This window comes from Lampetra planeri, chromosome 3, assembly GCF_965212315.1.
Source record: "Lampetra planeri chromosome 3, kcLamPlan1.2.h2, whole genome shotgun sequence".
Lineage (NCBI taxonomy): Eukaryota > Metazoa > Chordata > Hyperoartia > Petromyzontiformes > Petromyzontidae > Lampetra > Lampetra planeri.
The window spans coordinates 8,472,000-8,499,334 of record NC_136109.1 but is presented as its reverse complement, the minus strand read 5'-3'; the positions used below and the strand labels follow the sequence as shown (position 1 = coordinate 8,499,334).

General features: G+C 49.9%; 1 protein-coding gene across 4 annotated transcripts in view; it reads right to left on the bottom strand.

The window, feature by feature from the left end:
- The window catches only part of LOC144717304 (uncharacterized), a 93,104-nt gene extending 66,274 nt beyond the window's left edge, over positions 1-26,830 (bottom strand). For 3 of the 4 annotated variants that reach the window (XM_078592774.1, XM_078592776.1, XM_078592777.1), the window contains exon 1: positions 15,916-16,274. In XM_078592774.1, coding sequence (XP_078448900.1) covers positions 15,916-15,984 — 69 coding nt within the window. In that variant the 5' untranslated portion in view covers positions 15,985-16,274. Of the gene's footprint in view, positions 1-15,915; positions 16,275-26,491 lie in introns of those variants that run through there. The other variant, XM_078592775.1, reaches the window with a different exon arrangement.
- Between the last annotated feature and the right edge of the window lie 505 nt (positions 26,831-27,335).

Sequence of the window (27,335 nt, the reverse complement as noted above, 5' to 3'; positions counted from 1 at the left end):
AGGGACGTGAGGCAGTGAGTGGCACCTCAACCTTTGCCGTGTAAGTATTTCGTGGACAACGTTCCCCCGCATAGCCTATTAACTGACTGTTGGGTCCAATGCTGTTAGGGAGGCACCAAGGCCAATACGGTGCATGAGGGGGTGGGTGGCCAGCACCACACACGGCCGCCATTGTCTCCCCCGGTGGTGATATTTATAACTGAGGTGTTCTATCGCTGCCAAAGCATACAGTGAACGAGCACCAATGTTTCCATGAGAGCGGTTCATGTTCCAGTCACCCAACAGGGATTTCCTCGCAACAATTTTAAGAGGCCTGAAGTAAAATGTATTGTGTTTGGACACTCCAATTGCTTTCAGGCCCCATAGAAATGAGTCAACCGAAGGCAAAACGTTTGTATCACGATTCTGTTGAAGCGTTTAACAATGTACTGGTGGAATTCGGGGATATCGGCGTATTACCAAAAGCATGCAGATAAGTCTGAGTAGTGCCCCTTGGATACCTAGGGCAGTCCGGGGAGGAGTCCGATAATTTCCCCTCCTCTCATTGGTAACGTAGATTATGGGCATAAACTTTAATTGGATTATTTTTTAAGTGAGCGACCTAGGACTAGCCACAGGGGTATGTCATGTTTGTGCCCACTTCTGGGGGGAGATAGTGTGATGCCGCCGTCACGAAGCCGTTCAGCCGGCGCCCTAGCTACGACCTCGCCACCACCAAGCGACGGAGCCAACCCTGCGTCCCCCTCACATCACCTCACATGAACACACCCGCACGCATTCCCCCCCCCCCCCATAGAGCTCCGAGGGGAAGTCACCTGGCCGACCGGTTTTAATCCGAGAAACCCTTATCGGGATAAACTTTCACGGTTTCCGGTGACCAGGGAATTGGACGACCTCCCCCGATGCTACTTCGCGGCGCTGCGACCGGCATTAAGATTGCAAGGTCGCAGCGAGGGGCCCTTCGGCCACCGCGGGTGAAACGCACCACACACACGCAAGGATCGACAGGGCAAGAATAGGAGCCTAGTCGGAGGAAACGCCGCCGCATAATGTGCATAACTGCGACAATCCTGCATAAGAAAGCGATTGAACGGCACCTGCCCCACACATGGTAGGAGGGGGAGCGGAGAGTACGTGGGAAAAGGGGGGGGGGGGGTGCCTGAGTCCGGGAATTAGGATAAAAGGGGGCAAAAACGGGAGATCTGGCTTTCTTACTCCAGCATCAGGCCACAAGACGCTCTCCAGCCCAGCGACCCGGACGTCCATGCGACGCATCGAGGTACGCTGCGAGCACGGGATCAACGGACCGCCGTGGGCACCTAACAGTGAGTAAGAAGGTGAATTAGGATCATAGCCGATAAATAGGGAATACGTCCAGGGGTAGTAGAATAGGCCAGCCTCGTCGATTCATACTGATTTAACATCAATTCCCAGGTAGCAAACAATAAATCATTAATAGCTGATCGTGACCTCGTGTGATGTCGTTGAGAGGTGTGTCGCGTGTGGAGCTGTGTGTGGGTGTGGAGAGGGTGTCGCGTGTGGAGCCGTGTGTGGGTTACAGGTGCGCGATTAGGAAAGGGAGGTATCGTGGTAGCGTGAAGGGGGGCATAATACTACTCGGTAACTAACCATGCCTACTACGCGGACCCGCTGTGGAGGGGAATCCTCGAGCGACGGCTCCCACACCATGGGTGAGGAACCCAGCAGTGGTTCGCCTAGCAGCGGGAGGGCGAGTGATGATGTTAGCCCGGCCGTTAGCATTATCGAGGGAGGGATCTCGAGGGCCAGCGACCCCGACAAAGTGGTGTCAGAAACGGGACGATCCCCCGCACCCCCAAGGGAAAGAGGCCCCCCAACCCAGATTAAAATCAAATGCACATTTACGGGCAAAGGAATTCCATCATGGAAATCGTTTGCCCGCAGCATCAGGGGGGCTAAAAAGGTTAATGGGTGGTCAGATGAGGAGGCGTTGCAGCAGTTAGAGCTACATTTAGATGGGCGGGCAGCTGACTTTGTGGAAGCTTTGCCCGCAAGCGCACAAACTCAGTGGGAAGAATTAATGTGCCAACTCGAACAACGCTTCGGCACCTATGACGAAGAGGAGGCGCAGGCGGCCTTAGAGGCATGCCGCCGCCAACCCGGCAAGGATCTGCGAGATTACGCCGAGGACGTACGCACGCTGACCCAGCTCGCATACCCGGAGTACGAGGCAAAAATAATTGAGGGCCTCGCCGCCGGTAAAATCCAGCGATATTTGGCACACACCCCATGGTAGCAGCCAAATGTAGATGGTGAACGCCTCTCCTTTAACACCCTCGTCAAGCGCGCGCATAAATGCGAGAAGCTCTCTGGTGAGCGCGCGCAGCCTCGAGGGAGGGGACGAGAGTGAGCCGTAGCGAGCCTACTCTCGGAAGAGGATAAGGAGGAGCCCGCCAGCCCAATAAGGAGACAGGCAAGAGAGCCCCAGAGACCCCGCGAGACAACCCCGGGGTGGGTAGCCGGGTTACAGACCAGCATGGGAGACATTGCTGGCCGGGTAGACCAAATGGACGGTAAGATAACCCAAGTAGGTGAGAGGGTAACCCAAGTACGCGAGGAAACGAATAAAAATATGACCTAACTGCAATCCTCCATTGAGACCATCCGATCCGAAATGGGGGACCTACGCACCACGGTGGGAGGGTCATCTGGAAGGGTAGCCCGACTAGAGGCGGAGGGTGGACAGCGGCGTAATGGGGGGGAGGGAGTGGGCAGGGGGCCCACTACGGAGCCGCCCCCCCTCCCCGGACATGTTACATGTGCGACCGCCGAGGGCATCTAGTGAGAGACTGTCCTGAACTCACCCGAGCTAGGCAGACGCGGGGGTTAAACTCCAATGCCCCCTAGAACGTCGACCAACTAGGGGTGCAATCGACGCGGTCCCGATACAAATAGACGATAATGAGAATAATGGCGAGCGAGTGATCTCCACACAGGTTCCAGCAACAACGCCCACGGAAACGGTGACTCCTGGCGACTGGCTGCGGGAGCTGGTGACGGGGATCACGGGGGCCACGTCGCTGGTGGAAGGGGAGGTAAACGGAATGCGTACCCGAATCCTGCTGGACACGGGGGCGGTGGCCTCGCTCGTGAGCGCAGCGCACTGCAGCACGATCGGGGTCGACGTGCGTCACCTGCAGGCACCAGACCGCGCGCTGCACACGGCGAGCGGAGCCGGAATGGGGTTGCTGGGGAGAGCCACCCTAGAGGTCCGCATAGGCAGCCAGGTGTGCACCCAGGAGTTCTACGTGTCGAGTGCGTTGTGTCACGAGTGTATCGCAGGTACCGACCTCCTAGAACAGCTGGGACTCAACGTGCAACCCCGCCAGCGATGCGCCACCATGGAAAGCAACGGCGAGTGGATACCGTTCCTGGGACGAGAACCGACGCGCCCCCTCTTCGCACCTGTGGCCGCTATCCTGGCGACGGCAGTCACCATCGGGCCGCTCACCGAGATGCTGGTGCCAGTAGCAACATCCCCCACCGACCCTGCGCTCTGACCATCAGGGGAGGTAATGCTAACTCCTCACCCGGAGTTGGCAAAACGGTATGGGGTCGTGGGATCCGCCACGTTGGTAAACGCAGATGGGGACCGATTGTTTACGCGGATGTTTAACCCTCACAGTACCCCAGCGATACTGCGACGGCGCACCCCGATCGCCACCGTACACCCCCTGCACGCACGCCACTCTGACGAATCGGTGTTCGCACCCTGGGCTGAGGACCCCGGTCGTCCTGAGGGGGACCAGGACCTGGCCTAGCGAGTCGGCCCAACTCCCCGAGCCGAGGTCGTCCCCCTGCTCGACGCGTTACATGTACCATGGGCGGATTTACCTAAGGGAGAGGCCGATCGGCTGGGCGAGTTACTGCAGGAGTATGCCGACGTGTTCAGTGAACACGACTCAGACGTGAGTCGGACCGACCTTGTTAAGCACCAAATTGACACCGGTGCAGCCCGACCCATCAAACTCCCTGCGTACCGAGTGGGCGCACCCGAATGCACCCAGATCAAAGAGGCGGTTGGGGACATGCTTCGCGATAACATAATTCAGCCGTCGGCGAGCCCCTGGTCATCCCCGGTGGTACTAGTAGCGAAAAAGGATGGGTCAACCCGGTTCTGCGTCGATTACCGTAAACTGAACGCAGTCACGCTCGGCGACGCCTTCCCCATACCCCGCATCGACGACACTTTTGACAGCCTCGCCGGAGCGCGATATTTTTCCACCCTCAATCTCGCGTCCGGGTACTGGCAGGTGGAGATGGCGGAGGAGGATCGGCCAAAAACCGCATTCACCACCCCGATGGGACTATGCGAGTTTCGAGTACTGCCGTTCGGACTCACCAATGCGCCCGCGACGTTCCAGCAGCTGATGGAGTTGGTGATGCGGGGCTTGCAATGGGAACAGTGCCTGATTTACTTGGATGATGTGATCGTGTTCAGTAGATCTTTGTTTGAGCACTGGTCCAGGCTACGAGAGGTGTTCCAGCGACTGCGAGCGGCTTATCTCAAGCTCAAGCCACGTAAGTGTTACATCGCAAAGCGCGAGGTGGGGTACCTCGGGCATCGCGTCAGCGAGGCAGGCGTGCGCACTGATCCGGAGAAGGTACGCGCCGTAGTGGAGTGGCCACGGCCAAGGAATCTGACGGAGATCAGATCATTTTTGGGGCTCGCCACCTATTATCGTCGATTTGTAAAGGGATTCAGCGAGATTGCACGCCCCCTCACCTAACTCACTTCCCCTAAGCATCAGTGGACGGGGGTCTGCCAGACAGCCTTCACCACTCTCAAAAACCACCTCACCCACGCCCCCACCCTCGCTTTCCCCAATTTTACCACCGATTTTATTTTGGACACCGATGTTTGCAGCAGCGGGCTGGGCGCGGTGTTGTCACAAGTGCAGGATGGGACGGAACGAGTCATCGCGTACGCCAGCCGGACCTTGAGTGGGGCCGAGCTGAACTATTGCGTGACCCGCCAAGAGTTGTATGCCGTGATTTTCGCATGTAAACAGTTCCGGCCGTATTTGTACGGCAGGAAATGTCGCGTACGCACTGACCATTATGCTCTGCAGTTTCTTCTTACATTCAAGGAGCCGCGAAGGCAGATGGCCCGGTGGCTGGCGCAGCTGCAGGAGTACAACCTGCAAATCGAGTATCGGGCTGGCCGGACGCATGCAAACGCGGACGCCTTGTCGAGGCGACCCACGGTGTACGCCGAAACAAGGCCGGAGGAGGCCTGCCCGTGTTTCACGGGGGGACGCTGCCTGCAGGCAACGGACCCCCGAGAGGCCGCGGCCACTGACCCCCCCCCCAGTGAGAGAGAGTGCAGTGTGCGCCACAGAGACCCTCGCAGGTGGCACAGGGGATCCCGTCGACCGCCCGGCAAACGCGGGACCCACGGCTCGGGGCCCAGCGGACCACCCCGCCCCGATCAGACGGATCCAGGAGGACGTCGGCTGCGCCTTCCCGGGCCTGAACGACGAGCAGCTGAGACAGACCCAACAGCGGGATCCGGATCTGGCAGCGGTGGAGGCGGCACTGCGGGAGGAAAAGAGCGCCCTACTAGGACCCTGGAGCGGTTTGTATGCCCGGTTGTGTGTGCAGAACGGAGTGGTACGGGAGTTAACCGAGGCCGGCCAGCCGGGGTGCATCTGTGTTCCTGCCCAGGTACGACCCCAGCTGCTATGGCTGGTGCATGATCACCCGCTCGGGGGCCATGACGGGGAACGACGCACTCGAGAGACCCTGCGTCGCCAGTATCTCTGGCCCAAATTGGCACAAGACGTGGCCGCCTGGGTACAGGGCTGCCGCGCCTGTCAGCAGTGCGGGCCGAAACCGGCACAATACCAGGTACCCCTAAGGCCGTTCCACGTCAGCCGCACGAATCAGCTGGTCGGGATCGACCTACAGGGGCCATTCCCGCGATCCCATCGAGGCAACCGGTATATCCTAGTCGCAGTAGAGTATTTCACCCGCTACCCCGTGGCAGTGGCCATCCCTGATAAAACGGCCTTGGTGGTGGCCCGGGCATTCGTGGAACATTACGTACTTAAGCACGGGATCCCAGAACGAGTCCTCACCGACCAGGGTAGCGAGTTCGAGGCCGAGTTGTTCCAGGCACTGTGCCGAGAGTTCGGAATCCAGAAGGACTGAACCACAGCGTACCACCCCCAGGCGAACGCTATGGTGGAGCGCATGAATCAGACCTTAGCAGGGAAACTCAAACGTATGGTGGCCGCAAATCAACGGGATTGGGATGAACACCTCCCTTACGCCCTTTTCGCCTACGCCACCACCGTACACACGTCGACGGGACAAACCCCGTTTTTAATGATGTTCAGCCGTGAGTCTCGTTTACCCGCAGATCTGCTATTCGGCGTTCCTTCCCCCCAGCCGGAGGAGGGAAGCCGCCCGGTGGAACACCTGATGGAGACCCTGCGAGAAGCCTGAGGCCGAGCATACCCGCAAGGGGAAGCCGCGCACCGGCGGCAGGAATAGGGTGCCCGACCCCGCATGGAACCCCCCTTATTCCTGACAGGCGCTAAGGTATGGCTACACACCCCTCGCGTCGGGGCCGGGCAGGTGGGGAAACTGACGACCTACTGGCGGGGACCCTGGACCGTGGTGCGGCAGATCTCCCCCTGGACGGTACTAATCTATGGCGGGGAAAGGGGTCGAGAGACGGTGGTCAACGTCCGCCGCTTAAAACCATCGAAAGCGACCCCGCGAGAGAGAACCCCGTCACCCGAAGGCCCCGGAATCCCGGGGTACCCGCACCCCCCGTGTTTGGGGGCCTTGCACGCTACATGGGCCCCGCCAGGCCCCCGGGACGCCCCGATCCAGTCAGGAGACGGCGCGGACGACGGCCCCTAAACCCTTCTGCTTCTGAGTTTGTACCCCAGCACGCAGGTACCGAGGGACAGGGAGAGCCGCTGGAGTGGAGGAGGAGGCCGCCGCAGGAGCTGCAGAGGACGGAACCACCCGCCCCGAGACCAGCCAGGAGGTCCGGACGGATCCCCCGGACCCCGCAGCGTTTTCTTGTGGGCGCGGCTCAAGCAAGGTGCTCCAGTCAACCCGAGACGGGGACCAGCACCTCGGGGGGCTATGTGATGCCGCCGCCACGAAGCCGTTCAGCCGGCGCCCTAGCTACGACCTCACCACCACCAAGCGACGGAGCCAACCCCACGTCTCCCCTCACCTCACCTCACATGAACACACCCACACGCATTTCCCCCCCCCCATAGAGCTCCGAGGGGAAGTCACCTGGCCGACCAGTTTTAATCCGAGAAACCCTTATCGGGATAAACTTTCACGGTTTCCGGTGACCAGGGAATTGGACGACCTCCCCCGATGCTACTTCGCGGCGCTGCGACCGGCATTAAGATTGCAAGGTCGCAGCGAGGGGCCCTTCGGCCACCGCGGGTGAAATGCACCACACACACGCAAGGATCGACAGGGCAAGAATAGGAGCCTAGTCGGAGGAAACTCCGCCGCATAATGTGCATAACTGCGACAATCCTGTATAAGAAAGCGATTGAACGGCACCTGCCCCACACATGGTAGGAGGGGGAGCGGAGAGTACGTGGAAAAAGTGGGGGGGGGGGCCTGAGTCCGGGAATTAGGATAAAAGGGGGCAAAAACGGGAGATCTGGCTCTCTTACTCCAGCATCAGGCCACAAGACGCTCTCCAGCCCAGCGACCCGGACGTCCGTGCGACGCATCGAGGTACGCTGCGAGCACGGGATCAACGGACCGCCGTGGGCACCTAACAGTGAGTAAGAAGGTGAATTAGGATCATAGCCGATAAATAGGGAATAGGTCCAGGGGTAGTAGAATAGGCCAGCCTCGTCGATTCATACTGATTTAACATCAATTCCCAGGTAGCAAACAATAAATCATTAATAGCTGATCGTGGCCTCGTGTGATCTCGTTGAGAGGTGTGTCGCGTGTGGAGCTGTGTGTGGGTGTGGAAAGGATGTCGCGTGTGGAGCCGTGTGTGGGTTACAGGTGCGCGATTAGGAAAGGGAGGTATCGTGGTAGCGTGAAAGGGGGCATAATACTACTCGGTAACTAACCATGCCTACTACGCGGACCCGTGGTGGAGGGGAATCCTCGAGCGACGGCTCCCACACCATGGGTGAGGAACCCAGCAGCGGTTCTCTTAGCAGCGGGGGGGCGAGTGATGATGTTAGCCCGGCCGTTAGCATTATCGAGGGAAGGATCTCGGGGGCCAGCGACCCCGACAATAGCATACCATTTTAGTTTTTAACCTGGGCTGCTCTTCCCCAGGGTGGAGTCTATATGCCTCCACCATTTTGTAGTTGGATAAGACAACGTGGCCAGCCCATTCTCAGTCTACATTCTACATCTGAAAATAGGATGGTTACAACAACCTTCACTTAAGGATCACAGATCCATTTGACACAAAAACAATTAATAGTAGTCCAGGCGTACTGAAGAGATGTAAACATTCATAGAAGCGTGCGGTCACATATCACTCTTTAACACCATAAAAAATAATTTGGACCTTGTATGGTTGCTCCATTCATAGGATCCTCTTTTCTGTTTAACTCAGTTATTTTTTAGGTTTAATTTCAGCTATCTGAAATTCTTGTTTTTTTCTTTTTCAGATCATCATAAAGTGCCATTTTATTTAGTATTTCTATAATTTCCATTTCGTATGTCTTATCAGCTCCTGCAACTCTTCGGGCCACATGGTATGGGACCCAATCCAACAGCTATACCCCAGTTTAACATGTAGGCTTTCGCGGCCAATATCATCCATAAAGAGGTTTTTTGGGTTAGATCGCATCTATATATATAAAATCGCAAATCTGTCTGTCTGTCTGTCTGTGTGTGTGTCTGTGTGTCGCCGGACCATACGCAGTTTCATTGGACGGCGGTTGCCCCTGGCAACGGGTAGCGACGCATTCGCTGCGGGGTGGACGCCATTTTTAATTTCCGTTAAAAATATGCGCACGCATTAACACGCGACTCTGAGGTAAATTCATCAAAGTTTCACGTCCTCTTCACTCCCCCCCCACCACAATGTGTGCAATTACTATTATAGGGTCGGTAGATAATAAAATTATAGCGATTACACAGTATTATTGTAGCGCGGGGGGGGGGGGTAACGGCCCCTGTACCCAGCCTCAGCCGGGTGGGCAATCTAGGCGAGGCCGGAGACTCTGCACGGTACTAGGCCTCGACACCCCACCCGTGTCAAGCGACGACTTTGTGGTATAAACTCGATATACCCGGCGTTGCTCGGGGTGAAAATACATTTAAAATCTTCTGAAAACTTTAAAACATTACATACCAATGAAAATACAACTGTGTAATTACTTTTAAACCCGACGCGCCAAGAATCGATTCTCTGAATCGCGCAAAGGAATAGAAGGTTGTAGATTCCTTTAGATTCGGACGATTCCCGTTTACTATAAGTTGGTTAAAGTCGATATAAACTGCTACGAACGGGAAATATTCGGCGTTGACCGGGGCAAAAATGTAATTTAAAACTCCTGAAAACATTAAAACATAACATACCAATGAAAATGAAACTCTATCATTCAAAATGTAAACCCCCAACATGCCAGGAATCGATTCTTTGAATCGCACAAAGGACTAATCGAAGGTTGTAAATTACTTTAGGATCGCACTTCCTGTTTAATATAAGTTCGTTATAGAGTTGATATAAACTGCTACGAATGGGAAATATCCGGCGTTGACTGGGGCAAAAATATAATGGTGAGGGCGGTTGTGAGTGGCGATTGTGAGTGGTGATTAGTGAGTGGTGAGGGGAGGTTGAGTGGTGAGGGTGAGTGGTGAGGGTGAGTGGTGAGGGTGAGTGTTGAGGGTGAGTGGTGAGTGGTGATTAGTGAGGGTGTGATTGGTGAGGATGAGTGGTGAGGGAGAGTGGTGAGGGAGAGTGGTGAGGGTGAATGGTGAGGGTGAGTGGTGAGTGGTGAGGGTGAGTGTTGAGGGTGAGTGGTGAGTGGTGATTGGTGAGGGTGTGATTGGTGAGGATGAGTGGTGAGGGAGAGTGGTGAGGGAGAGTGGTGAGGGTGAATGGTGAGGGTGAGTGGTGAGTGGTGAGGGTGAGTGTTGAGGGTGAGTGGTGAGTGGTGATTGGTGAGGGTGTGATTGGTGAGGATGAGTGGTGAGGGAGAGTGGTGAGGGAGAGTGGTGAGGGTGAATGGTGAGGGTGAGTGGTGAGTGGTGAGGGTGAGTGTTGAGGGTGAGTGGTGAGTGGTGATTGGTGAGGGTGTGATTGGTGAGGATGAGTGGTGAGGGAGAGTGGTGAGGGAGAGTGGTGAGGGTGTGATTGGTGAGGATGAGTGGTGAGGGAGAGTGGTGAGGGTGAATGGTGAGGGTGAGTGGTGAGGGTGAGTGTTGAGGGTGAGTGGTGAGTGGTGATTGGTGAGGGTGTGATTGGTGAGGATGAGTGGTGAGGGAGAGTGGTGAGGGAGAGTGGTGAGGGTGAATGGTGAGGGTGAGTGGTGAGTGGTGAGGGTGTGTATATATGTAAGGTTATTAAGAAATATATTTTTCACCCGGGCAACGCCGGGTACTTATGCTAGTAAATATATAAACGTGTCATTAAAACCTACCACCACCCGACACAGCCAACTAGTAGGGGTTGTCACGTAAACAAAACATGCCAATTCATCACTAGTACAGCACACCGGTGTGTTGGAGAGCCAAGCCACAACATTTGCAATCTGAGTACGACGTTTCGCCAGTAATTACAACTAGCTTCATCAGGTGACAGCCATATTTGTAGAGAAGTTAAACTGTTTCATTACTTATATAGAGGCATAGATGTGGTAACCACGCTTCTGCGCTTTTGCACCACGTGGGGGGGGGGTTACTGAAGCAATGTACATTATGCAGCCTGCTCATCTCTTCATGCTTCAACCTTCATCTCAAGTCTGCCAAAAACGCTAAGATGCCAGCTAGCAACATCAGCAAAGATGAGCGTTTTGAATTAGCTCAATTAAAAAAGAGGGATGACATTGTCATCCTCTCAGCCGACAAAGGCAATGCGACTGTCATCATGGACAAAACAGAATACAACAACAAAATTCAAGAACTACTCAACGATGGCAGCTATACAAAAATAAAAAGAGACCCCACCAACAGCCTCGTCTCTAAAACCAAGCAATTCATTTCTGATTCAACCGCATTAATTGATCAGACCAAACAGTTCTCGTTGAAACCTTCTGCAGCCAGGCCACCAAGATTATACGTCTTGCCAAAGATACATGAAAAAGATACACCTCTTCGTCCCATTGTCTCTACGATCAACTCCCCCACATACAAACTGGCTCGTTTTTTGTCTGAAATCCTACTGCCTTTCACTGGAAAAAACCACCTCTGCGGTACTAAACTCTACTGAGCTGGTATCGACAATCAAGGGGATTTCACTGTCCCCAGACGACCTGCTTGTCAGTTTTGATGTGGTTTCCTTATTCACCAAAGTTCCTGTACCTGACACCATCGCAATCATTGAAGACTTGGTTCATCAAGGACTGAATGCTGGGGTACCCCCCCTGGTGAGACACTGCTTAACCAATACATACTTCACCTGGAATGGAACTTTGTACAAGCAAACTGAGGGCACCCCAATGGGCTCCCCCCTATCTCCGGGTGTAGCCAACGTCTTCATGGATAAATTTGAGACTGACGCCATCCAGACTGCCACTCTACGCCCGACCTTATGGAAGAGGTACGTAGATGACACTTTTGTCATCTGGCCACATGGCCGGCCTGCTCTAGACCAATTTCTCGACCACATCAATTCCATACACCCAGCCATCAGATTCACCATGGAAGTCGAAAAAGATGGCAAGCTACCCTTTTTGGATGTCCTAATTAAAAGGAGACCTGATGGTTCAATGAGCCATTCTGTCTACAGGAAAGCCACCCACACGGATGCTTACCTAAAACCAGATTCCCACCACCATCCATCCCAGCAGAACTCCCTCATCAAGACTCTATACCATAGAGCCCAATGCATTTCCGACCAGGAACACATTGCCAGTGAACTCAAACACGTATGCCAAGCTCGTAAGGCTAATGGTTACTCCGACTACACAATCCGCAAAGCCATCACTCCAACCATCAAGACATATCCTGTTGAGGAGCCTCTCAAGACCATCACCTTACCCTACATTGCTGGGGTCACAAAAAGATCTCCAAAATCCTGATTAAACACAAGATCCAGGTCCGATTCAACACAGTACATAAAATCCGTGATCTGTTCCCGTCTGTAAAATATGTGGTTCCAGACATACAGTACCCTGGCGTCTACAAACTAAGTTGCCTCTGTGGTAGCGGTTACATTGGAGAAACCAAACGACATGTCTCGGACCGCATCCGTGAACATAAAGCAGACTTGAAACACGGTAGGACAAACACCTCAGCCGTGGCAGATCACTGTTACAATTCAGTGGGCTCACATGACATTGACTTCTCCAAGACAGAGGTTCTCTGCAAGCCATCTGGCTACCATGAGAGATTCGTTCATGAAGCGATCCACATATACAAACACAGAGACAATTTCAACCGAGAAGATGGATTCCGGCTTAGCAATCATTGGAAGGACGTAATTAACCATTTCGGATCTTAACTAATTGTGTCCACGTTTACGGTGACTTTCAGACCGCGTTACACTCACTGACATTGACAATATATCTTGTATTCTCTGCAGGGAATGGATTCTTTGCTCCGTTCACGCGATGGTCAATGGTATAGTGTATAGCATATTGTATAATAATAAATAGTATTAAAGTGTAATGTTTAATACAATGTATAAGGTAATATATAGTATCGAATTTGTATAGTGAATATACAGCAGTGTGGTATACAGTTGGGTGGGTAGAATAATACATATTGTAATATTACACTATGTATTATTCTAAGACATAGGGTCGTGTATAGTAATACAGTATACAATTTAATACTATGTAGTTTATACTTTAACGTTTTACGTTTTTGTTTAGTTACTGCAGCTACATACTATTAACATTCCTTCCCTTTATTAATGCTACCCCTATCCCCCTCCCTTTGATGCTGCTAATCCTGCATAATGCATGGGCAGGATTAGCATTTCACAAATAGCACTAATCGCATTCCTGCATTTCCCATAAATATGCTAAATTCCTCTTGATATGCAGATTATTTTGTCAATGCGCATTCCCCTCCCCCCCTTCCAACCCAGCTTAAATACACGCTCCAAGCGTGGTGGTGTTTTTCTTTTAGATGCTGTCGCCTCGACAGACCTGTCTTCACCTGAGGACGGCTACTTGTGTTGTGGCCGAAACGTCGTGAGAATTATTTTATTATGTTTTATTTTTATTATTTTATTACTTCCCTTCTACGTGACTTTACCAAAAGAACCAAGAAGATGAATCCCTGCAGTCATGAAAGCTTTAAATCGAAATCTGTCTGTTGTTGTTGTCGTTGTTGTTGTCAATGTTGTATCCTCAAATCTTGTTGTATCCTCAAACTTGGTATACTTATGTCATACTGATGACAATACTATATTCTATCATAAAGAATAAAAAAATATATTTTTAAACATTCTTTTTTACATGTTATGTTTCGGCTTAGGTCTAATTGTCCACGGTCAACTGACGTTGGCTGTAAATGGCCACGGTCCCTTATATTATGGCAAGTTTCGGGGCCACTTCCTGGAGTTCTGCCATTACTAGTACATTTCTTTAAAGCGTGTTTTTACAAAAATTTGTAAAAATATTACTTATTGGGGTTTCATGAGGATTTTATAAGGATGGTCAATCAGCTGTCAAGATATCCTGTTTGTTATGTTCAATGTATAATATTATATGCTCAATGTATAATGATCCGATGTATTCTAGAGAGTCATGATCATGACTATAGTAAGAATAACTATAAGTGTTAATCCAAAATGTTTATTTTTACTCAATTTACAGATGCACGTTATCTTATAAACATTTCAACCACCAAAAATGTAAGCAAATTTTATCATCGGCTATTTATTAATGCAAATTTTGTGTAGTGTTACTGTTGACTTAAAGCTTTCGTAACTGCAGGAATTAATATTCTTTGGGTCTTTCGGTAAAGCCACGTAATAAAAAAGACTCTCTTGCAATCACACTTAACATTGACAGAAAAATGTCTACATCCGATTGGCATGACAGCTTCTTCAGCCACCTCAATGTCGGCTAAATGCAAAGATAACCTGATTTCCAAGTTCAATCTCCTGTCCAAGAAGAAGCCAGATCCACACATTAAAAAGTTAGACTGTGACAAGATTGTTACCAATCAGAGTAACAGCCCAATTTCCGACAGCCCAAAATCGGTTCTAGCTAAAGGGTTAAATTTCGGAGTCACCCCTAAGAACATCCAAGTTGATGATATCATTGCCCAGGTCGACGTAGCCGTTAAGGGTTTGGGACATATTCCTGCAGACGTGGCAAGATCGAAAATCGCTGCAATCCTCAAAAACGCTAAGACACCTATTAGCAACATCAGCAAGGATGAGCACTTTGAGCTTTCTCAACTAAAAAAGAGAGATGACATAATCATCCTCTTAGCCGACAAGTGCAATGCCACTGTCAGCATGGACAAAACCACATACAATAACACAATTCAGGAACTACTTAATGATGGCAGCTATACCAAAATCAATAGAGATCCTACGAAAACCAACAATATAATCACTGATTCGACATAAAGCCAAAACTCCAAGAGTTTTCACCGAAAGCGTGGCTGTGTGAGGAGGTCAAACTCATATTGAGGCAGTTCTTGAAAGAGTGCTTTGTGATTATTCTTTGGGTCTTTCGGTAAAGTCACGTAGATAGATTCAAAGAAAATAACACAAAAATCGACGTTTCGATCGCAACACAAGCAATCGTCATCAGGATGCGAAACGTCATAGATGTTTTGTTATTTTCTTTGAACTTATCTACGTTACTTTACCGAAAGACCCAAAGGATTATTCATTCCTGCAGTCACGAAAGCGTTAAGTCAAGATTTCGTGCTTTGTGAATTAAGCGCAGTATTATTGGACTTTCCCACAATTTATATTCCAAAACACGTAAGTGATACATGATGTTCAGCTATTCTTGACAGATTTTCTGTCTTGAAACTCGTAAACAAATTAATATGCTTCCATTGTCAATGGCTATGCTGCTGCTGCTTCTAGTAAGATTGTGCGACAGCCTGTGTAGCAGTGACATACAGAAGCAATGTGATATCCTAATGTTCGTGATATTCTGGTTTTGTTGGGTTTGAAAAGTTAGTATTACGTTTTTATTAGTATATCAGTCATGGAGATTTTATTTAATTAACTATAGATCGTATTACCTGCCTGAAAGGTACTGGACATCTGTGAAAAAGAGCTTCATAGCTCATCGGATTCCTCCAGGATAAATACATATTAAGAGTATTCATATGTACAGTGAAAGAGAGGTGTAATTGCAAATATACACAATGGTGAAAATATAAATATTTAGTTCTTAAATAGTTAAAACATCTGAAACATTAACGGCAAGAAACAGGCTAGCCGAAACTGAAAGAGCAGCCAACGAGAATGAAAGACCTCACATTGCGTATTTTTTTCAAGATATTTAAACCAGCCCAAAATCAGTTGCAACTTCCCATTGAGTGCCACTGAGAAGCAACAGAGAAAAATCACGGGTAGTTGAGAGAGAAAAGACCATTTTGGCAGCAGAAGGGAAATAGCGACACTTGCCATCGGCTTGATGTCAATGGTGATAAGAGGCTTGAAGAGATGATGGGAGGCAATGTTTCATAACGAAATAGATTAGGAGCAGCTGAGGAGTAGAAAGCGTCTTCTCGTAGTGGGTATAAACTGTATTATGCACTTACCATTGAGATGAACGTAAGAAAGATGATGCCAGAGATCAGCCCCATTGCTGTCACTTGGTTTGGCTGCATCGTTCAAACTTGGTGTCAAAATGGTTCTACTAGAGCACGAACCTAACGATGAATAATTAATATCGCTGTTATGTAGCTTTACTTTAGAGATACTTCACTGTCAAATAATGCAAATACGCCTTGTGGCACTTGAACATTTCTACAGAAGAAACCTCAGCTGGATCACCAGTGGCTATGAGTGTAAAACACTTAACTATTAAACACTGTTAATGTCTCTCAAAAGTACATGTAAACTAAGATGAATGTACCGTGCCAGCTTCTACACTAACGACACCCAGCAATATCGTGACACGGCGAACGCAACTCCTTTACAAGTTCCTCATTCCGTGCTTTTCATTGTCGCATCAGAGAAGTGGTCAAACTGGAAACACTGTGCCGGGTGGTGGTCCAGATGTCTTGTGATCACCATTTAATTATCTACTAAATCGTCATATTTTTGTCAATAAGCTGTATTTGAAGCAGAAATGAACATGCAAAGGAAACACATTTTAGGGGTCAATTAATTGGGGGATCACAAGACATCTGAACCACCAGTTAATTACTATATTTGGAAAAAGAATGTGAGCTGCATACCTTGCAGGTCTTGCATGACTTCCCTTTTTAAAAAATCAAACAGTACACATACATAACAAACAAAATAACACTGTGGTCTTACAAGAAAATACAGTGTCAGTAAAATAGGTGACGTTTAGGGCAATGACCCTTCTTCAGAGCGTCAAAAAAGATAGAGGGGTTGAGAGCTGGAGACGGACAATTATATTTGGCAAATGTTTTAACTTGGCATATGAATACTGAACAGGGGAACTCTTATTCACGGCGCTTTTATCCTCGACTCCGACGATCCATGCCCCCTTTCCTCCATACTCCATTTTATCCGCGATGTATGAGTCATCACCCTCTTACCGGCAAACATCTTTCTTGACAAAACATGCGCAGTAAGCAAAGCAAATGCGCGGGCGATACTTGCTTTTATAAGAAGACAAGTCGGACGGATACACGCCCAGAAACAAGAAGAGACACCAACAAGAAGACACAAAGACAGTGAGACACACAGACACAGAGCCAGAGAGACACGGAGACACTTATAAAGTACTGTACAGTATTAGTATTATTATTCCGGTATTGCTACAGCTGGATGGTGCCATTGTGTATTGGTTACAGCACGTGTAATCTCCCGGGCACGACAGGTGAGAAAATGAGAAAGTTTGTTAAATTCCCCCACCTATCATCCCAGCAGTGTAAATGTGTAAACAACAGTACGTCTGTTGGCAGGTCCTGTGGGAATCATAAATCGTGGGTACTCACACCTTTTCCAATAACACTTGTCCAGCGTGGAAGATTAGATCAAATGCCCTCTGAAGGGGCTCTTCCAGCAGCAGTGGCATGCGCAAGAAATTGCAGTGCTGCACCTTTACCTTTTATTGTTACAGCGCTATGAACGTCCTTGCAGAAAGCTCTGACTATATTGACCAGAAGCAATGGCGAGATGTAAATAGACACACGTGTTCTCTTTGGTCGTGAATTTGCACATTATGTGAAAAGTAGCCATCGTGTCATGTGTGATCCTCATAATTTGGTCAAAATGTATTTATTTTTACATGAACATTTCTGTTTAAATTATTTCAACGGTTTTACTTAACTTGATTCCTCTGTTTGTCGTGGTCAAATTTTGTTAACAAAATTTCGCCCACTTCCCGTTGTCCAATCAATTCCACATTTTTCACACGTACTCACATCCGGTGACAATGCATGCCTGTATCAAAGTCGGCATCAGTTAATTAATTCGCTACTTTAAAGCAATTTACATTTTGTATTGATGCCTTATTATTTACATATACAGTAGAACCTCTGGTCACGATCATAATTCGTTCCATAACTTTGGTGGCAACCCGATTTGGTCGTGACTCGAACCTAATTTCCCCGAGAAGAATTATAAAGGGGAGGGAAAACCCAAGAAGGTGATTGGCGGGAAAGGGGGGGAGAAGGGCTGTAAAATGGGACGAAGTTGGAGAGTTCAGGTTGGCTTTGGATGACGAGTGTAAGTGTGGTGTGAGTTGGCGTCGATAATAAAGACCCGTCTTGACCAGCTCAAGTCTCCTCTGCACATGTGCAGTGCTTGAGATACGCGTCACGCGCTGGGGTCGGTGTGCGCGCACGCGGCGTACAGTGAGAACAAATGAGGACACAGGGCGCTGATTGACTGGTCGTTGTTATTGTCCCAATTGAGGTGGCGTGATGTCTGAGGATGGTAGCAGGTGGCAGGGGGTAATTAAGGGTGCAGGGCGCTGATTGGCCGAGAGGGGTTGTTGTCGGAGAAAGGTGCCAGAGTGTTTGGAAAAACATGCCACGTGGCAGCGGGGGCTGGGGGCGAGTGCCGTCGCGGGGGATGCCCTGATTAATTGGGAATTAATTGTTTTTGGGATAAAGTCAGGGGTTTTTGGAGGAGACAGGAGTTCGCGCCTGGGAGGAGACAACGGATGGAGAGACGGAGCAGCAGAGTGAGTACAAGCGTAGGGTAGCAGTGGAGAAGTGTAGGGTAGCAGTGGAGAAGCGTAGGGTAGCAGTGGAGACGTGTAGGGTAGCAGTGGAGAAGTGTAGAGTAACAGTGAGATGACGAAGAGTAGGAAGCAGCTGGAGCGTGGGAAGAGAAGCTGGTGTAGTTATGACGGAGTGGGACGGCGGAGCTGATAAAGAGCAGCCGAACTGTGGCAGAGAGAGAGCGGAGAGGAGAGTCGACGGAGGAGTAAAGGGGAGCGAGTGAGGCCGGCGGAACGCGACGAGGGAGCGTGGAGAAGAGTTGTGGGTCGGTGTGAGTGGAGGAACATTGAGCGATGTTGAAGGAAGGAATGTTGAGCGACATACGCGAAATAAAGTAACGAGGAAAGACAAGAAGCTGTCGTGTCGGTTCGAGCACTACACATGTGTAATGCGAGCGTAAATCTGGTTGTTACTGGGCTCTAGCCCAATCACACGGCCCGGGGTATTGGGGGGCGGAGCCTGGTTTGCGGCGCATGTGGGAGGGGCCACCGTTCACCTCGGCTCCAATGGGAGGCGAGGTGAATGGGGGCGGAGCCAGCAGGGTAGTATGGGAAGGCCGGATCTGACGATCCGGAAGGGGAGGAGTCAGGGTCACGTGGGGGGAATGGATATAAGTGTGAGCCCGGAAGAGATCGTGGCAGTTGGGGAAGTTAAGAGGCTGAGCCACGTTGGGTGGTGAGAGGAGATCCGCGCCATCGGCCACGTGGCCGAAGGACCTCAGCACGCCGTCGGCCAGCGGTGTGCGGAGTGCGGGAGGGGAGGAGCTAACGGAGGAGCGTGCGCGGCACGCAAGAGGAGACGCTGGTCCCTGATCAGGACCAGCGGGGTGTGAGGAAGAGTGGAGGAGCTGACGAGGGAGCGCGTGCGGGGCGCGCGCGAGACGACGCTGGTCTGCGGAGGAGACCAGCGGGGTGTGGAGAAAGAACCTAAATAAAAGATAAACGGAGACCAGCAGTGCCTGACGGAGTTTTTTATTACACATGTAACAATTCACTCGACTCCAAATCCCCTGCGTATTGTCGTGATCCAAGGTCAAGTCAATATATTTGTCTTGCTAGTTAAGCCTCGTTTCTACTGTCTGAATGTACTGTCTCCTTCGCACTGTGTATCGTTTGTACTGTCTGTTGTATGTGTACTGCCTTGCCTGTACTGTACGCCTAATTTTCCAGTCTCATTTCGTGCTACTGCCCTGGAGGAAAAAAACTATTAAAATAATGTATTACCTAAATAATTCGAATTGAAAAATACATTCTAAACATAAAAGTGATTAAATTAAAAAAATCTGTCCATAGTTAACATGTACTATTGACCATAAAACTCAAGATAATTTGGGCTCAAATACGGTGGTTAACATTGCTATCGAGAATATGAGCATTGATTTCATTTAGGAATGCTTGCATTTTGGAATGACACGTGCAGGTGCGACGTTTGTGCTGGATAGCAGGTCCAGATCGCCCTATATCAATGTTCTTCATTGCAAGACCCGCGGGCCACTAGCGGCTCCTGGTGGCCTTTAATGCAGGCCTCCTAAAACTGTAGATTCGCTATAAACAGCGCCACATATCTACAAACTAAGCCTGGCTGCGTCTACAAACTAGTGAGTGCGCGGAGTGCGCAGTTGCGTAATCCGCGGCAAGACGTACCGCATCGTTATACCGAGCATTGCAGCTGCAGCAACATGGGAGGGAAGAAAGTGGCGACGCTGTTCCAATCCTCACACACCCTTCAGTATGGGATGGAGCTCATCACGACGGAGGCCAATGGCGCGCAGTCCTGTCGTTGCTTGTTCTGTGTTCACCAAGGCCGTCATGTGGTCGAGGTGACGGGCGACTCGGGCCGCAAGCGCAAGAACCGCACCGACATCAAGTACTTCACGAAGCCGTTCCTGCCGCATCAGTACCGCCACCATCTTGAAGGGCAGCACAAGGAATCGTGGATGCTCTACCAGACGCTGTCGCCCGATGAGAAGAAGAGCTACTTCAACGGCATGGCCAAGCGCACCAACACGCTCCACAACTACATGGACCTGTCGACCGCGTCGATCGACTACGTGATCCAGAACAGCATCATTGAGACAATTATCGGGGACTTGTTCTTTCGCGATGACGACGAGGACAGCGGCGATGACAACGACGACGAGGACGCGGCCGCAGCCATCACCAAGAAGGCCGCCAAGAAGGCCAAGGAGAAGGTCAACGCGATGAAGCTGTTCGTCAAGAAAGTGAACATCGAGACGGGGACGTATACGTACACGGCAACAATCAAGAACGAGGTGCGCTTCGAGCTCGCCATGGACCACGTCGGTGTCGGCATGTCGTTCCGTCAAACGGCTGCTGCCATCGATCATGCCAGGATCCGCACCAACACGCCGAAGCTGCAGGGCATGAACGACCTCATCGTCGCACAGTCAGTCCGTGTTCTGGTGGCCGTCGGGCTGCAGATGATCGCCAGGATAATCGACGATCCATCGGTGTGGGCCTTCTCTCTGGCTGGCGACGGCAGTACTCACCGCGGCCAGTCGTTCTTCGACCTGCGCACCCGCGTTTGTTACCGCGGCTTCCTCGTCAATCTGCACCTGGTCGCGATCCCTATGTTCGAGCGTCACACTGCTCAGAACATCTTCCGCATGCTCGTCAAGTTCCTCGACGCGCTGTACCCCAACTGGCGCGCCAAGCTGATCGGCTTTTCATCGGACGGCGAGAATACGATGACTGGGCGTCATGGGGGGCTGGTGACGCTCATTATGAAGGAGGCCGAGAACGACGTCATTCGAATCTGGTGTCCGCCTCATCAGATCGATATTGTGGTCAAGAAATCCGCCGAGTGCGTCTTCGATGGCAGCTGGGTGAACATCGTGTACGACTTTTCGGTGTACCTCCGCGCCCAAAACAACCTGATCATCAAGATGAAGGTCAAGTGCCCCAGGAAGGCTAACCGATGGGCCAATCTCGGGAACGTGCTCAAGTTCTACAAGCAGTACCACCGAGCATTGATCGAGTACACTACTGAGAACAACCCCGCGAAGCTGCCCACCGCCGATTGGTGGGTTCTTACCTACGCGCTCGCGCCCGCCATCGACGCCATCAACGTCACTATCGTCCAGCTCCAGAGCCAGTTGCTGCTCATCGCGCAGCAGGAGGAGCATATTCAGTCGCTTATCGGGTCGCTCACCGTTTTGTTCAGTGTTGAGATTGTTGATGGCGTCAACAATCATGATGAGGCGTACGTGTCGTATCATGATCAGTCGATGCGCATCGCGTCTGCCGCGATCATTGCCCACATTGAGGACCAGGGATCGTTTGCGCAGGAGAGCTACGAGGGTCTCAATGAGGTCGACAAGACAAGGATCGTCAAGGAGATCTCGATATATGCGATGACGCTGATCGCGGGTGGTGATGGTGAGGGTGAGTGGTGAGTGGTCAGTGGTGAGGGGTCAGGGTTAGTGGTGAGGGTGAGGGGTGAGTGGTGAGTGGTGAGGGTGAGTGGTGAGTAGTGACGGTGAGTGGTGAGGGAGAGTGGTGAGGGAGAGGGGTGAGGGTGAGTGTTGAGGGTGAGTGGTGAGGGTGAGTGGTGAGGTTAAGTGGTGAGGGTGAGTGGTGAGGGCGAGTGTTGATGTTGAGGGTGAGTGGTGAGGGTGTGTGGTGAATAGTAAGGGTGAGTGGTGAGAGTGAGTGGTGAGGGTAAGGGTGAGTGATGAGTGGTCAGTGGTGAGGTTGAGTGGTGAGTAGGAAGGGTGAGTGGTGAGGATGAGTGGTGGGTGGTGAGGGTGAGTGGTGAGGTTGAGTGGTGAGGGTTAGTGGAGAGTGGTGAGTGGTGATTGGTCAGTGGTGATTGGTCAGGGTGAATGGTGAGTAGTGAGGGTGAGGTTGAGTGGTGAGGGTGAGTGGTGAGGGTGAGTGGTGAGGCTGAATGGTGAGGGTGAATGGTGAGAGTGAGTGGTGAGTGGTGAGGGTGAGTGGTGATGGTGAGGGTGAGTGGTGAGGGTGAGTGGTGAGGGTGAGGGGTGAGTGGTGAGGGGTGAGTGGTGAGGGTGAGTGATGACGAAGAGTGGTGAGGTTGAGTGGTGAGTAGTAAGGGTGAGTGGTTATGGTGAGGGTTAGTGGTGAGGGTGAGTGGTGAGTGGTCAGTGGTGAGGGGTCAGGGTTAGTGCTGAGGGTGAGTGGTGATGGTGAGGGGTGAGTGGTGAGTGGTGACGGTGAGTGGTGAGGGAGAGTGGTGAGGGAGAGGGGTGAGGGTGAGTGTTGAGGGTGAATGGTGAGGGTGAGTGGTGAGGGTGAGTGGTGAGGTTGAGTGGTGAGGTTAAGTGGTGAGGGTGAATGGGGAGGGTGAGTGCTGAGGGTGTGGTGAGAGTGAGTGGTGAGGGTGAGTGGTGAGGGTGAGTGGTTAGGATTTGTGATGATGGTGAGTGGTGAGGGCGAGTGTTGATGTTGAGGGTGAGTGGTAAGGGTGTGTGGTGAATAGTAAGGGTGAGTGGTGAGAGTGAGTGGTGAGGGTAAGCGTGAGTGGTGAGTGGTCAGTGGTGAGTAGGAAGGGTGAGTGGTGAGGGTGAGTGGTGGGTGGTGAGGGTGAGTGGTGAGGTTGAGTGGTGAGTAGGAAGGGTGAGTGGTGAGTGGGGAGGGTGAGTGGTCAGGGGTGAGGGTTAGTGGTGAGGTTGAGTGGTGAGTAGGAAGGGTGAGTGGGGAGGGTGAGTGGTCAGGGGTGAGGGTTAGTGGTGAGGTTGAGTGGTGAGTAGGAAGGGTGAGTGGGGAGGGTGAGTGGTCAGTGGTGAGGGGTCAGGGTTAGTGGTGAGGGTTAGTGGTGAGCGGTGATGGGTGAGTGGTGAGGGTTAGTGGTGAGCGGTGATTGGTGGTGGTGAGGGTGAGTGGTGAGGATGAGTGGTGAGTGGTGATGGTAAGTAGTGAGGGTGAGTAGTGAGGGTGAGTGGTGATGGTGAGTGGTGAGGGTGAGTGGTGAGTAGTAAGGGTGAGTCGTGAGGGTGAGGGTTAGTGGTGAGGGTGAGTGGTGAGGGTTAGTGGTGACGGTGAGTGGTTAGGGTTTATGGTGATGGTGAGTGGTGAGGATGAGTGGTGAGGGTGAGTGGTGAGGGTGAGTGGTGAATGGTGAGTGGTGAGGGTAAGTGGTTAGGGGTGAGTGGTGGGGATGAGTGGTGAGGGTGAGTGGTGAGGGGCAGTGGTGAAGGTGAGTGGTGAAGGTGAGTAGTAAGTAGTGAGGATGAGTGGTGAGTGGTGAGGGTGATTAGTGAGTAGTGAGGGTGAGTGGTGAGGGTGATTAGTGTGTAGTGAGGGTGAGTGGAGAGGGAGAGAGTGAGTGGTGAGCGTGAGTGGTGAGGGTGAGTGGTGGTGGTGAGGGTGAGTGGTAAGCGTGAGTGGTGAGGCAGAGGGTGAGTGGTGAGGGTGAGTGGTGAGTGGTGAAGCTGAATGGTCAGGGTGAATGGTGAGAGTGAGTGGTGAGGCTGAGTGGTTAGGGTGAATGGTGAGAGTGAGTAGTGAGGGTTAGTGGTGAGGGTGTTTGGTGATTGGTGAGTGGTGACGGTGAGTGGTGAGGGTGAGTGGTGAGGGAGATTGGTGAGGGAGATTGGTGAGTTGTGAGGGTGAATGGTGAGGGTGAGTAGTGAGTGGGAGTGGTGAGTGGTGAGGATGAGTGGTGAGGGTGAGTTGTGAGTGGTGAAAGGTATTGTCAAAGCCCACCGGGCTTTGACAATACCTTAGTATCTGTGTATATATGTAAGGTTATTAAGAAATATATTTTTCACCCGGGCAACGCCGGGTACTTCTGCTAGTACAGTAATACATTACATATGTTAACGACTCCTCTGGGAACGAAGATCCTTTATAACGAAGTCGCCTGTAGAGGGACCCTTCACCGCCCAATTATTGCAAGAAGATAAATACGTACAAATATTCTGAAATCATGGAAAGCAATTCAACAGAGTGAAATTTAAAACGCGCCCTCTATGGCTTGCCATAGCTCGAGATCCTCGTGTTGATGAAATTAAATAGTTTTTTTGCAGTCCCAAAAATTACTTAATTACCCCCACATTATGTAATACAAACGGACATCTAACGCAGGGATCAGCAACTTGCGGCTCATGGGCTGCATGCGGCTCTTTGGCTGCCCCCTTGCGGGCAGCCGTTTACTGGGAAAAAAAACTGAAATCTTAAAAATAATTTAATGCAAAGATAATTAGCAATTTATTAAATACGAGAGGGAATGGGTCACTATGGATTGTCTTGGTGACAACAAAATGTACAGTACTGTGAAATAATAACTAAGGGGGACAAAAACTAAATAGACGCAATTTATTCCAATTTATTCCATCACATTTTGTTTCAGTCAGAATTTGCTGCTGTGTTTGCGTACAAATAGCTCTGCGTGTGATGCGGCTCTCACACTATTCTTGTCAAAGACAATAAAAAACCAAGTTTGCTCTTTTTTTAAGTTGTTGACCCCTGCTCGAATGGAAGTGGCCTTACTGGGCAAGAAGGACAATGTAAATACCTCTCTTTGGAAACGAAAATTCAGATCATAAGGAGGGTAGAGGCGGGAGAGATGACATTCAAGTGGTGCGTTCGTTAGGGTTAGTACAATCCACCTTAAAAAATTAAAACCAAGCAGACAAAGTAAAGGCGACTGTGCAGCCATGTTATCCTATTGTACCGCCTTCTCTGAAGTCTTGGAACGCATCCAAATATGCCTCCTTTGTTATATCTACCTCTGGTAACAAAGTTTCTGATAACGAAGTGACGTCATGGAACGCATTTTCTTCATTAACCGAGGTATTACTGTATGTTAATTATTATTTACGTTTTCTAAGCTGCACCAGTTTCAACAAAGGGTTTCAGAGTGATGTACAGAAACATATATCTCTAGTTTATTTACCACATCATAGGAAATAAGTAGGTTTTTTGTTTCTTTAGAAATGGGAGTATCTCAGCGGTCAGGTATCGGAAGTTTTCAGGCACAAAATTCCAAATCTGAGAGCCCAGGACCAAAAAAAGCCAAAACTCCAAAAGGTTTTGCTGAAAGCGTGGCTGTGTGAGGAGCTCAAACTCAAATATTGAGGCAGTTGTTGAAAAAGTGCTTTGTGAATTAAGCACAATAACATTATTGGACTTTTCCACGATATATATCCCAACACACGTAAGTGATACATGATGTCCAGTTGTGCTTGACCGATTTTCTGTCTTGACACTCGTAAACAAACTCTAGTAAGGGTGTGCGACAACCTGCTATGTAGCAATGACATACAAAAGCAATTTGAGATCCTAATGTTTGTGATATTATGGTTTTGTTGGGTTTCAAAAGTTAGTCTTACGTTTTTTACACATGTTGTTATATCAGTCATAGAGATTTTATTAAACTATATATCTTATTACCATCTTATAGGTACTGGACATCTGTGAAAAAAATCTTCATAGCTCATTGGATTCCTCCAGTATAAATACATATTCATATTATGAGTTATGCAAATATTTATGTTTTACCCTAAATTTTTATGGTTGCGGAGCCCCAAAGGTTAGGGCGACATATTTAGAGTATTAATTTGTACAGTGAAATAGAGGTGTAATGCAATTATACACAATAGTGAAGATATAAATATTTCGTACTTAAATAGTTAAAACATCTTAAACATTAATGGCAAGAAACAGGCTAGTCGAAACTAAAGGAGCAGCCAACGAGAATGAAAGACCTCACATCGTGTATTTTTTGGAGATATTTAGAGCAGCCCAAAATAATTGGCAAACTCCCATTGTCTGAGCGAAATTGAGAAGCAACAGAGAAAAATCACGGGCAGTTGAGATAGAAAAGACTATTTGGGCAGCAGAAGGGATGTAGCGACACTTGCCATTGGCTTGATGTCAATGGTGATCGGAGGCTTGGGGAGATGATGGTAGGCAATGTTAGATTAGGAGCAGCGGATGAGTAGAAAGCGTCTTCTCAGTATGTCTAAACTGTATTACACACTTACCATTGAGATGAACGTAAAAAAGATGATTCCAGAGATCAGCCCCATTGCTGCCACTTGTTTGGCCTGCATCGTTTCAAACTTGATAGCAAAATGCTGGAGCACGAAGCTAACAATGAATATCGCTGTTATGTAGCTTTGCTTTAGAGACACTTCACTATCAAATAATGCAAATAAGCCTTGTGGCACTTGAACATTTCTACAGAAGAAACCCCAGCTGGATCACCAGTGGCTATGAGTGGAAAACACTTAACTGTTAAACACTGTTAATGTCTCTCAAAATACATGTAGATTAAGATGAATGTACCGTGCCAGTTTCTAGACTAACGACACCCAGCAATCTCGAAACACGGCGACCGCAGCTCATTTACAAGTTCCTCATTCCTTTCTTTTCATTGTCGCTTCAGAGGAGTGGTCAAACTGGAAACACTGCAGGGTGGTGGTCCAGATGTATTGTGATCACCTTTTAATTCTCTACTAAATCTTCATATTTTTGTCAGTAAGATGTATTTGAAGCAGAAATTAACATGCAAAGGAACACATTGTAGGGGTCAATTAATTGGGGGGTCGCAAGACATCTGAACCACCAGTAAATTATTGTATTTGGAGCAAGAATGGGAGCTGCATACCTTGCAGGTCTTGCATGACTTCCCTTTTTAAAAAAATCAAACAGTATACATACATAACAAACAAAAAACTCAACACGTGCATCAATAACACTGTGGTCTTACAAGAATATACAGTGTCAGCAAAATAGGTGACGTTTAGGGCAATGACCCTTCAGAGCGTCCAGAGAGATAGAGGGGTTGAGAGCTGGAGGCTGACAAATATTTATATTTGGCAAATG